Source organism: Heteronotia binoei, chromosome 21, assembly GCF_032191835.1.
Source record: "Heteronotia binoei isolate CCM8104 ecotype False Entrance Well chromosome 21, APGP_CSIRO_Hbin_v1, whole genome shotgun sequence".
Classification (NCBI taxonomy): domain Eukaryota; kingdom Metazoa; phylum Chordata; class Lepidosauria; order Squamata; family Gekkonidae; genus Heteronotia; species Heteronotia binoei.
Window position 1 is genome coordinate 127,907,122 of NC_083243.1, and position 13,577 is coordinate 127,920,698.

Here is a 13,577-nt window from a genome sequence, read left to right on the forward strand (position 1 = left end):
TAAAATCGGGGAGTTGGACTGCAAGTGTTGGAGGGAAATATAGACATTGTAGGTATTTAAGAAACTTGGTGGAATGAGGAAAATCAGTGGGACACGGTGATTCCTGGATATAAATTATATTGGAAGGATATGTTGGAGGTGAGGTGGCTCTGCATGTCAGAGAGGGTATACAGTCCAGTAAGATTGAGAAGGTCAGAGAATTAGATTCACTTCTAGAAATGCTTTGGGTCGAAATAGTGGGCCCAGAAGGAAGTTTGGGAGTTTGTTATCGCCCACCGGATCAAAAGATAGAGGATGATTATACAATGATGAAAAAAATTAAGATAGTGGCTAGACGTAAAAACTGTGTCATAATAGGTGATTTTAACTATCTGCACATTGATTGAGTCAGTATGTATTCAGGTCGGGAGAAAGAGACTGAGTTGCTAGACACTCTTAATGACTGCGCTATGGAGCAGATGGTCACAGAACCTACCAGGGAAGAGGTGATCTTGGACTTGGTTCTAAATAATGCCCAAGATCTGATGAGAGTTGTAAAAAGTGATTGTACCGCTTGGGAGCAGTGACCATAACGTTATTTAGTTCACCATATAAATAGAGAGTTGCCCCAAAAGACCAACACAACCACTTTTAACTTTATAAGGGGTAATTTCTCTGAGACAAGGAGGCATGTGAGGAGGAAACTGAAAGGAAAGGTAAATAGGGTCAGAACCCTTGGGGAAGCTTGGAGGCTATTTAAAACTACAATCTTAGAAGCTCAGATAAAATATATACCACGAGTCAGGAAAGGCACAAATAGGTATAGAAAAAGACATGCATGATTAACAAACAAAGTAATGGAAGCTGTAAAAGGTAAGAAGGGTTCCTTTAAGCAGTGGAAAGCTAGTCCAAGTGAAGTTAATAAAAGGGAACAAAGGCTGTGGCAAATCAAATACATTAGAAGCAGGAAACCAGCCAGGGAAGCAATGGGGCCCTTAGATGACCAAGGGGTAAAAGGATCACTGATGGATGATAGGGAAATGACTGAGAAGCTGAATGCATTCTTTACCTCTGTCTTCACTGTGGAAGATGAGAAGTGTTTGCCCACTCCAGAACCGCTGATTTTGGGAGGGGTGTTGAAAGACCTGAGACAGATTGAGGTGATGAGAGAGGAGGTCCTACGACTGATAGACAATTTAAAAACTGATAAGTCACCAGGCCCAGATGACATACATCCAAGAGTTCTGAAAGAACTCAAAGGTGAAATTGTGGAACTCCTGACAAAAAATATGTAATCTTTCATTAAAATCTGCCTCCATTCCTGAGGACTGGAAGATAGCTAATGTCACCCCCATCTTTAAAAAGGGTTCCAGAGGAGATCCGGGAAATTACAGGCCAGTCAGTCTGACTTCAATACCAGGAAAGCTAGTGGAGACCATTATTAAAGAGAGAATTAGTAGGCACATTGATGAACAAAAATTGTTGAGGAAGACTCAGCATGGGTTCTGTAAGGGAAGATCTTGTCTCACTAACTTGTTGAAGTTCTTTGAGGGGGTGAACAAACATGTGGACAAAGGGACTGCAAAAGATGTTTTTTACCTTGACTTCCAGAAAGCTTTTGATAAAGTTCCTCATCAAAGGTTTCTAAGTAAGCTCAAGAGTCATGGGGTAAAAGGACAAGTCCTCTTGTGGATCAAAAACTGGCTAATTAATAGGAAACAGAGAGTGAGTATAAATGGGCAATTTTCTCAGTGGAGGGTGGTAAGCAGTGGGGTGCTTCAGGGCTCAGTACTGGGTCTGATGCTTTTTAACTTGTTCATTAATGATTTGGAGTTGGGAGTAAGCAGTGAAGTGGCTAAGTTTGTGGATGACACTAAATTGTTCAGAAGGGTGAGAACCAGAGAAGATTGTGAGGCACTCCAAAGGGATCTGTGGAAGCTGGGCGAGTGGGCATCAACATGGCAAATGAGGTTCAATGTGGCCAAGTGCAAAGTAAAGCACATTGAGGCCAAAAGTCCTAACTATGAGGAATGGCTGAAGGAGCTGAGTATGTTTAGCTGGTAGAGGAGATGGCTGAGAGGTTATATGATTACCATCTTCAAGTACTTGAAGGGCTGTCATATAGAGGATGGTGCTGAGTTGTTTTCCATGGCCCTAAAAGGTTGGACCAGAACCAACAGGTTGAAATTAAATCAAAAGAGTTTTTGTCCAAACATTAGGAAGAAATTCCTGACAGAGAGGTTCCTCAGTGGAACAGTCTTCCTTGTGAGGTGGTGGGCTCTCCTTCGGATATTTTTAAACAGAGGCTAGATGGCCATCTGACAGCAATGCTGACCCTGTGAACTTAGGGGGAGGTACTTGTGAATTTCTTGCATTATGCAAGTTGGACTAGATGACCCTGGACATCCCTTCCAACTCTATGATTCTAAGATAATACAGTATTTTTGTTTGGGGTTTTTTTAGCCTCAACCAGCCTGGTGGAACATGCTCTCATCTGAGATGAGAGGCCTGCAGGACTTGTTACAGTTCTGCAGGGCCTGTTCTGCCAGGCCTTTGATTGAGGTGGCAGACGCTCAGCCATCTCGGACTCCCCTGCTCACAGTACCTGCTCAGTGCCCTCATATGCTATTTTGCTCCAAGGCTGTCAAAAGGGCACGGTAGTAAAATCAGGCACTGTAAGTTATCATCTGACTAACATCTCGCAGGAGGAATTATGGACTGCTTTGAAGCTGTTTGTTTTAGTTGGCATCTTGTTTCTGGTTTTTTTTTAAAATTAGATTATATGTTCTAATGTTTATTATATGTTGTAACAGCCCTGAGTCCACTTGTGGGATAGAAAGGGATATAAGCCTAATAAAATAAATAAATAAAAATAAATATGAATACTTCTCACAGAAGAGTTTAACTTCAGCTCTTAAAGACAAGGACTGGAGTGTTGGCTAGATTGAATGGGCAGAATGTTATAAAAGTACAAGAGACATAAGGGCAGAAATGGGCTTTTCAGCATATAAATGCATATTTCAATTTAGGTTTATCCTGTGTCCACTTAGCAAACCAAAAATCAGAATCAAAGCTGCACTATAGCGTCAGCAGAAAGGATGTTCTAGTGATAGGTCTGGCAAAGATAGATTTCTCTGTCCCACAAATAAAACCTAGAGTACTGCTTTAACTGCCAGTCTACGGCAGGTAGATTTATCTGATTTATACATTACTGCATGGTGCTAAAATCACTTCTTACTACTGCAAGAAGAAACTGCCAAGGAACTGCCAATTTTAATTGAATTAACCGGAATTGAGAAATTAATTTTATTCCACATAAATGCCACTGTATATTTCATGCATAGGCACTCAGATTTAGTTACTGACTTACCGAAGCTTCACAAAATCCTTTGCTGTCAGTGCTTCTTGCAGTTCTGTGTTGCCTACAAGTTTAAGCTGGTTTAACCCACTCAGGCCTTTTGTTGGAAATGAAGTCAATGCATTGAAACTTAAGTCCCTAAAAAGATTGGTGAAAGAAGACAACAGAAATACTTGGGTAAGATTAGAAAGGTAAAGGTAGGTGCAAGCACCAGTCGTTTTCGACTCTGTGGTGACGTTGCTTTCACGTTTTCATGGCAGACTTTTTACGGGGTTCCCCAATTGGATGAATGGAATGCTCTGCTGTTCTACAGGCAACATTACACAATCAACTTCTTCACTTTTCATATGATCTGGACCACACCCTTCCTCCTAGGAGTTTAGGGCAGCAAATGATGGGTTATCCCGTTTTATCCTCAAAACCATTCTGAGAGGTAATTTAGGTTTTAGAGACAGTGAGTTGTCCAAGGCCTTTCAGTCTAATGGCTAAGCAGGGATTTGAAACTGGGTAATCTCTGTCCCCCAATTCTGTCAACTACATACGCTATCTTCTAGAGCAGGAGTGTCAAACATGTGAACCAGGGGCCAAATCAGGCCTCTGGAGGGCTTCTATCAGGCCCCTGAGAAACTGGCTGTCATCTGATTCCTTCTCCCTATATCTCACTTCCTTCTGCATCACAGCTTGCTTTGCAAGGCTTGCTCAATTGCTCAGGAGCTACAGAGCAAAATCTCTATTTTCTCTATTGGCTGAGGCTCCTCCCTTGGGGAGGAAGGGGGGGAGGCAGAGCTTGTTTTTCCAGGCTCTCTCAATCGCACAACAGACCTGAGCCAAGTGTCTTTTCCTTCTATTGGCTGAAGCTCCTCCCCCCAGTTCCATGGGGAAGGAAGGAAAGAGACAGTGCTTCCTTTGCCCAGTTCCCTGGATCCCAAGGGAGCGATACAAAGAAAGCACCTTTAAGACCAACAAGTGCTAACGTTTTAAGCATGTTTTAAGTTAAAAAATATTTAATTGTGTTTGTCTGTGTCCTTTATAAAGGTTATATCTCTGCTACCTAATCTTAAATAGGTACATGTACACACATGGCCTGGCTCAACATGGCTCGGCCCAACAAGGTCACATTTATGTCAGATCCGGCCCTCGTAACAAATGAGTTCAGCACCCCTGTTCTAGATGTTCCTATTGCCAGCGGAGCTATATGATTCAGAGCCAACCACTATCTTTCACAGGAAGATCTAGAAGACGGCTATTTGCCATTCCATGCTGCAGGTTTCCAGGGACGTAGCTACTGTTGCCAAATCTAACTGCTAGTGCCAGCCTGGCAAAGCATAACAGCCCAATATAGTTGTTTAACTAACCAAAGTATTCCTCATGTCTAAAGGTGGCTAAGACATTAAAGACCCCACATAATGATGGCTTGGAAAGTTCTATGAAAACAGCAGCAGAAAAAAACTGGATTCAAAACTTCCTGTCCCATCATCATCATCATCATCATCATCATCATCATCATCATCGTCATCGTCATCGCCTTAATTTTCTATCCCGCCCTCTCCGCAAGAGTGGACTCAGAGCAACTAACAGTCAGTTTAAAACAATCTGAAAATACAATTTAAAACAATAAAGCAACAATTAAATACAGTTTCCCTGGTCCCAAGCAAAGATGAGGGATATACATTTTTTTTAAAGATATGCATTCTCCTAATGCATGGACTGGAACATTCATCTCACTTTGAGGGTTTATACCCATCTCCTCATCCTCTGTATATGACCTGGAAATGAAGGTGGGGAAAATAATGTCTCATTTCACATTTTATTTTTTGAAGAGAAAAGATTGGATTTATACCTTGCCTTTCATTCAGAGTCTCAGAGCAGCTTACAATCTCCTTTTCCTTCCCTTCCCCACAATAGACACCCTGGGTGAGGTAGGTGAGGCTGAGAGAGCTGTGACAGAAACTGCTCTTGAGAGGAACAGCTCTGCAAGAACTTGTATCTGCCTCAAGGTCACATCAGCAGGTGCATGTGGAGGAGTGGGGAATCAAAACTGGTTCTCCCAGATAAGAGTCCACACATTTAACCACTACACCAAACTGTTTTGGCAAGCATCATTTCCCCACTAAAGTACAGCAAGCATGTAACAGGAGTATGTTATTTTTGCTTTCTCTATATCACACTGGCTGTTGATTTTTTTAAAAACTGAATTCAAGGAAACAGGAACAGAGACTTTGAGAAGGAAAACACTACTATTAAAGAATTGGAAACCTTTCAATGCTAAGTGGCTTACTTACAGATTGGTAATAGCCTCAAGTGAAGTAAAAGCTGCCTCTTCGATCCGGTGGATCAAATTTCTGCTGAGATCGCTGCAATTTTAAGAAGTACCATTGTGTTAGTGATTTACATTGACACTTCTAAGTGACCATTGTTCACAGCTCAATTATTACATTATGATTCAGGTCACACTAAGCTTGTGACAAGCATGTAACTAACTTGCAGCTTAACAGTATTTACAATGTCATCCTGACAATTTTCTCCAACAATTCATGCCTGTTGGGAAAATTAGAGTGAAATGCCATGGTCATACTGACCCTTGTTTAAACATGAATGTTTATAATCAATAATGTCTGTTATTTTGACTGATTACTGATTTTTATGTTTAAATTTTGTAAACCACCCTGAGTACCTTCACAACAGAAGAAGGGTAGCCAAAACATACAACCACCTTTGATATATAGAAGACATTTGTACAAGTGCAGATTGTTGATACGGATAAAACATGAATACGGACTCCTCCCTCTGGTCAGTAAAAGATGGTATTCTGCCATCCTCTGCAAAGCCCATCAGAAAGCAACAGTGGTTTTCTCAGTGCAACTAGCATTTTGATGTATTAGATGTTGCACCTAATGTTTCTTAGCAATTTAGTTCAGCTACCTGGTCAGATTGCATACTTCACTCCAGAACATTAGCTTGCTGTCTGGCCAAACCCTGGTCCAAACAAGGACACACTTAGAATAAAAAAAACAAACACATTGGCCGTGGTCACACTCACCATTAAATCCATCCCTAACCCGTCGCTATTATACCCCGCAGCTTTTTTACAACGAATTTTCTGATCAGACATCCCTCCATCCTTCAGTTCTAAGCAGCGTTGCTCCCGTCGTTGGTTGATCAGAGGTCTCAACCGGACCTCATTTTTTAAGATGGCATTCCACACTTGCACAAGTGCAGTACCGTGCGATATCGTGCTTGGCTTTTTTTTTTTTAAAGGTGCCAGAAAAGGTGGGCGATCTGCCCCCCCCCTTAAACACCACGGTGTGGTGTTTAAATGGGGGGGGGCACGGCAACTCTCTTTGCTGTCTCTCCGCCTGGCAGGGAGACAGCAAAGGTGGGGGATCTTCCTCCCCCCCATTTAAACACCCCGCTGATGTGTTTAAATGGGGGGGGGGGAGCACGGCAGCTCTCTTTGCTGTCTCTCTGCCTGGCGGGGAGATGGCAAAGGTGGGTCATCTTCCTCCCCTGGCAGGGAGACAGCAAAGGTGGGCGATCTGCCTCCCCACCCCCATTTAGGAAAGGTCCCCTGTGCAAGCACCAGGCATTTTTGGCTCTGGGGGTGATGCTGCTTTCACAAAGTTTTCACGGCAGACCTTTTACGGGGTGGTTTGCCATTGCCTTCCCCGGTCATTACACTCCCGCCGCCCCCTCAGCAAGCTGGGTACATATTTTACCGACCTCGGAAGGTTGGAAGGCTGGCGCAATGATATAATTTGGAGTGGGCTCTCGCAGGGAAGAGGATGTGCGCTTGCGATGAGTCGGCTATATTGGAGCGTTCAAACATAGAAAGTACGCACGGGAGTCGTTGGAAGCATTCTTATTCCGGATTTAATGTACTATCAAAAAAGTCCGTGTCTCAGTCGTGGCAATTCAGGACATGAACGAGCCAACGACCATTGCCAGATGCTGATGTTTGGACAACCGCATAAAATCCGACATGCATCTGGCTTTCATCCATGCCAATCTCGTCAGTTTATGTGCATCTGACCTCGGCCATTGTTTATTTAAATATGGATTTCCCCCCTAAGCAAATGTGCATGTGCATATCTATATACACACACAATTATAAGGGAGATATTTATATAAATAATAGTTATTTTCAGTGTATGGTTTTCCAGTTGTAAAATGAATACTATAAAACTATACTTTGAAGGGTGAATCCAGAACACTAGCTGTATGGAATCTATTAAACAATGTTCTAGGAGGCAATGAAATCCATGCTTCAGCGTGGCATCCTTTGTTCCTAATTAGAACTCCTGCCAAAAAACTTACAGCACTTCATAAAAAGGTGTAAATATTCTCAATATATTTCTCTCTTCTTGGGCATTATCCTGCCTCTCTTCCTTTGTCATCATAAATTAACTTTTACTTTTTCTGCCATTCCAGGGTTGATTTGTACTAACTCTCCCAGAGCATCAATTCATACAGAAATCATTTGATTGTAATAATATATATGCTGTTTTTCCAACACATGGTCAGCACAGCATACAAAACAGATGAAACAAGCAGGAACTTTCAAAGAAGTTATCTCATTTCCACCCCCGCCCCCCCATCATTTCCTCTTTCCCTTTTCTAAAAGTCCCCATAGCCTCTCCCCTTTTCCTGCATCTTCTCCTTCTAGCCTTGCCAACCTTCAGGTGGGTCCTGGAGATCTCCTGGAATCACAACAGATCTCCCAGCTACAGAGATCAGTTCCCCTTACGGTTGGCCAGCTCCAGGTTGGGAAATTCCTGGAGACTGGGAGGTGAAGCCTTGGTAGGGTGAAATTTGGAAAAGGATGCAGCCTCAACAGGGTATAATGTCACAGAGTTCACCCTCCAAAGCAGCTGTTTTCTCCAGGGAAAAAGATCTTGGTCATCTGGAAAACAGTTGTGATTCTGGGTGATCTCCAGCAGTCAGCTGGAGGTTGGCAACCCTAGCTCCCCTGGAAAAAATGACTGCTTTGGAAGGTAGAATGGTATTATCCCCTTCTGAGGTCCCTCCCCTCTTCTACTCCCACCCTCCCCAGGCCCCACCCCCAAATATCTAGGAATTTTCTAATATAGAGAAAGCAATCCTATCTCCTTCCCACCCAACACCAAACTACCTTTATCTGCCTGTGTCTTAAGTTTCTCCTCTGCCCAGGAAAACTGTGGCCCAGTTGTGTGGTACCACAGGTCCCTGCCCCATTCTTTCCTTCTCAGCCATTCACCAACCTACATGTTATCTGCTTCCCATCTTTAGCTATATTTATTTACTTCACTTATACTACAACCTTTCTCCATAGTGGGGACCAATGCAGCTTATTTTATTCTCGTCTCTTCCTTTTTATCTGCACATCAACACTGTGAGGTAGGTTAGCCTGATGGTATGTAACTGGCCCCATATCACTCAATGAGATTCCACAGCAAGACAGGGATTTGAACCTGGGTCTCACAGACCCTGCTCTGAAGTTCTAACTGCTACACCACACTGGTTTTCAAAGGGTACCTACTGTTGAACAGTAGTAAGCAATCAGGCCTATTTGAGTCATGCAAGCTGGCTGATATCAAGTCACTCAGTGGTTGCTGCCTGGCCTAGAGTTGCCAGCCTTCAAGTAGGACCTGGAGATCTCCCAGGATTACAACTAAACTTCAGATACAGATCTGTCCCCCAAGAGAAAATGGCTAATTTGGAGTGTGGACTCTAAGGGCATTATATCTGGCTGAGGTCTATCCTCTCCTCTCTCCTCCCCAAACTTCATCATCCTCAGACTTAATCACGAAATCTCCAGACTTTCTCAACCGGGAGCTGGCAACCTAAGTTAATCCTGGCCCCAAGAATTCCTCCCTCAAAGGCCAAAATAGGGCTGGAAAGGGCCCTGTCCCCCTTCCTCTGCCTTCTATCTACTGAAACCCAGCCTGGAATACTGTTGTTGCCTAGTAACAGCCACTGAGGAAATCCCTTGGTTAAAACTACAGGTATTCCTTTTACCATTTTTTGCATTTTTAAAGCACCAATGTTTTAATTTTTTTCCACATTTTTCTGCAAATTTGGGGCCCTTTTCAAGTTTGTAGAAAGATCTGTCTTATCTAACAGCTCTAGTCATGGATTTAAGTACCCAAAGATTTCCCAACTTTGCTATTAGAATAGATTAAGTATCATAATCATATCCTCACTGAAGTTCTTTTTTTAAGTGACAAGGTGGGGTAAAAGCTAAAAAACTAAACTGATTTGTTTTTGTCTGCCAATTTTTAAACACAGGACAATTTCTGGCACTTCATGAATTCAAAATCTTACTGCTCCGCCCTATTTGGTATAAAGTTCTGGCATGCACCATCTAGTTTATTAGTGTTTGGGTGTGTAATGTGTTTAAGTACAGGTTGCCAGAGTGAGCAGGAAATACCTGAAGGGGGTGCTGGTACAGGGAGGGAAACAAATGAAAGGCAAAACAGTGAAGAGGGCTGATTTGGAGATAGCCCAAGAAAGATAGCCATTCAAAAGATGACTGTTTCACGTTGGTTAAATGTGACTACTGAACCCAGCTGCTGGCTTCCAACATTTCCCTTAGATCAACACATTTATAAGGAGAATATACTTACAGGGTACGCAGAGTAGTTAGACCCTGAAATACATCCTCTTTGATTTCCTCAATTTCATTATGTTGCAGATATCTGAAATGTGACAAGGACATTTCAGACATGATATTACATGACATTTCTCATTAAATAATATAGTACTGTGTCAGAACAAACCCTACATCAACAGTTTTAGCTACTGAAGGAGTCATGATAAAAAGAGACCAAGAGAAGTTCAAGAGAAACTATCTGAGGTAAAACAGAGGCAAGCCAGTCTGCTTTCTACTCCCAAACTCAAAGATGGCAAGAATCATCATAGAAACATGGGAAGGTATCACTTATATAACTATAAGAGCACCACTTTACAAGCAGCAATTGTACACACATTTAGATGACAGATGGCAGAGTGAAGGACTACAGCAAGAGAACACAAAGATCTGGATGTTTTATCAGGCAGGTACGAAGAGAGGCAATCAGGAATGATGGTATTTTGAAGAGCACTAAAGGCAGAAGAGGATTTGAAAGCCACCACTGCTCTGAAATACTCACAGTAAGCAGAAACACAAAATATTAGGAGTAGTCTCATGCTTAAATACTTGCTGCAAGTTGTAGACAAACTCTGTTGTCTTTTAATTTTGCAGCACAGATATGGGGATCAAGATTCATTTCTTGGGGTGGGGTGGGGTAGGGTGGTTGCTTTAAAAAAAACCTTACATTTCTTCCAAGGAACTGCAGCCTTTAAAACTTGGAAGCTGTTTTATGCCATTATAAGATAAGTCCCTAGAAAGTCAAGGAAAAAAAATGGTTAACTTTACTGTTTTATATGAAGGTTCATAAATACAAGAACATCCCTCCCACACCCTAATCTATTTTTGCCTGCAGTTTTTCCAAAGAAGCAGAGGCATTCACAACAGGAAGGGAACATCTATATGGTAATTTTCCCCACACTTTGCCCCTACCAGACTCTCATGGCTGCAGTTCTCCCACTCTGTGCCACTGTAGAGTTTTTTGGGGGGGATTTTAAAAAATAATCAGTAATTTACAAATCACTATCATGTGGTAGAGAGGGGCTGTGGCTCTATGGTAAAGTATCTGCCTGGCATGCAGATGGTACTAGATTAAATCCCCAGCAACTCCAGTTCAAAGGATTAGTATTAAATGATATGAAAAAAACCCTTGGAAATTCTGGAGAGTCACTGTCAGTCAGAGCAGACAATATCAACCTTGATGGTTTGATCATTAGTCTTACTTGTTTATAGTCATATAATGATATGTCTATTGTTCCTCTGAATCCTCAATTTTTGTTTGTTGTAAAAAGTAATTATCTATCCTCTTTCATTGCAGAGCTATAAGGGAGAAAGCAAGGGCTACTCACTTTTTATTATAACTATAATGTGGTATGTAAACTACTGCTTCTTCTTTTTTTAAGAAAACACTGCACTGGAGGAGGGACATAACAGTTGCAGTGGAGCTGAGGGAAGTCCACACAGACTACAAACAGGCTGTTTGTTTGATTTCTAGTCTGCCTTCCCCCACACAGGTGACTCAAGGTGGGTTTCAAAGATATTTATAAAAACAGTGATTTAAACAAAATATCATACCAAACTAGATTTGGGAAAGACTACAGCAAAGCAGGGGGAAACATGGACAGAGGATAATTAGGGGACGTGGGTACTCCAAAAAACTTTCTATGGTTTACATGCCAAATTGGAAATCTCTATGTACAGACAGTCAGTTTTTGTAAAAGAAGAAGTAAAAGCAGATTTATACCCCATCTTTCTCTCTGAATCAGAGTCTCAGAGCAGCTTATAATCTCCTTTATCTCCTTCCCCCACAACAGACACCCTGTAAGGTGGGTGGGGCTGAGAGAGCTCTCACAGCAGCTGCCCTTTAAAGGACAACTCCTATGAGAGCTATGGCTAACCCCAGGCCATTCCAGCAGCTGCAAGTGGAGGAGTGGGGAATCAAACCTGGTTCTCCCAGATAAGAGTGTGTGCACTTAACCACTATACCAAACTGGCTTTGGTAGTTAAACAATACATTTTTCTGGAAAAGCTCTTTCTGTTTGGAAATAATGTCTCTTCCTGCATGTAAAGCAATGCTGTAGGAGATACAATTTTAACTCCTCTCATTTACAAAGGTAAGGAATGAGAGGAAGTGATGAAAAGAAAAGGACACTGGTCTTTAGTGGTTCAGATTGTGTGATAGGTAATGAAATCCTCTAACAGAAGTGCAGAGTTGCATAACTCTTGCAGACTAGGGAAAGAAGTAGGAAATGCTCAATGGAAAAGGCGTATTCCAGAGGTCATCAGCACATTAACCAGTTGTTTCCATTTCAAATTTCCTGGCAGAAGGTAAAATTATCGGGATGGTGCTTCCTGCAGCATAAGGCTACATGGCCCAGTCCAAGAACACTCACTTGTTGAGAGGGAAAGTATCATGATGGAAATGACTGGCCTGTTTATTACTTTAAACTGACATGACTTCTGAAACTGGCTAAGCAAGCTCAGCCAGCACAGGTAGTATAATGTGCCCTTTATATCACAGGAAAAAGCCAAAGCAACACATCAACCAAAACAGATTTCTATCCCTTGTTACAATCTCTTTGGATGCTCTGTTTCAGATATTTTTATTTATTGAATGAGAAGAATATGAAGATTTCTACTTACAAAGTTCGAAGCATCTTTTGTTCCTCACAGAGATCAATGGGAACACTGTTAATTTTGGTGCCTGTAAAAGTCCTGTTTTATAAAACATAGGCATTCTAGTGAATATTGATAGCACTGCATTAGCAGAATCAGAATTTATCAAATTTAGAATTCTGGGAATCCCTTGGACAATGTAAAGTATCCTTTCTAGTTTAAGCGTGCCTTTAAAGTGATGCCCTAGGATTGCTGACTTGTCAGAATCTAAAACTGTCACAGGAAATGATTTAAATGAACATTTGAACCAATTTCCTTCCTCAGCTTTAACCAAAACAATGCACATTTTACATAGCAGTAGAAAGAACCACCCCTTTCTCATCCTCCATTTACAGAACTTACTAAACTTAGGGGCACTAACATAATCAGATTTTGCAATTGTACAACAAAAATATTTGTCATCTGTAGCAATCTTTACTTTGAAAGTGTCTGCAGAGGAAAGTGTTTTTGTTAGTTTATTATTTTTCACTAGAAGAACTTAATACAAGGCACTCACAGACTCTCCAGATTACTGGTCCCTGTTAAGTTAGGAAATGACTGTACCATGCTGGCTCCACGAATGACACTACAGAAGAAACAGAAAATCAGAACACAAATATGCATTACTGGCAGAAACACAGGCAAGTGTTAGGGAAAGGAGGTTTTCATTCAAGATTTATACTGATCTGATTCTTGATTTTTCCCATTGAGATTTACACATGCCAGATCTTAAGGATATTTGGATCACACCTTGAAGCATATACATGCTTAATAAAAATACTGCAAAATGTGAAAGATTGCCCAATGTGTTTGTTATTTGCCGAAGATGTTTGGTATTTGGATTCCTGCTAATACACTAATACTCCACAGATGGTACTATGGTTCATTTCCAGGACTGCTTTGACCCCCACCCCAAATCAAGACACGGATAGTTTTTAAAGAAGTATGCCAATATAGCATTTTCAGTGTATTTTGCTCTTA

General features: G+C 41.6%; 1 protein-coding gene across 1 annotated transcript in view; it reads right to left on the reverse strand.

Annotated features, from left to right (window-relative positions):
• LGR4 (leucine rich repeat containing G protein-coupled receptor 4) overlaps positions 1–13,577 on the reverse strand; it is a 179,473-nt gene that overhangs the window by 19,745 nt on the left and 146,151 nt on the right. Inside the window, exons 10-15 of the mRNA XM_060263211.1 lie at positions 13,114–13,182; positions 12,585–12,656; positions 10,630–10,695; positions 9,940–10,011; positions 5,620–5,691; positions 3,350–3,475 (exon numbers count right to left, since the gene is read on the reverse strand). Of these exons, the coding sequence (XP_060119194.1) occupies positions 3,350–3,475; positions 5,620–5,691; positions 9,940–10,011; positions 10,630–10,695; positions 12,585–12,656; positions 13,114–13,182 (477 nt within the window). The remainder of the gene's footprint in view (positions 1–3,349; positions 3,476–5,619; positions 5,692–9,939; positions 10,012–10,629; positions 10,696–12,584; positions 12,657–13,113; positions 13,183–13,577) is intronic.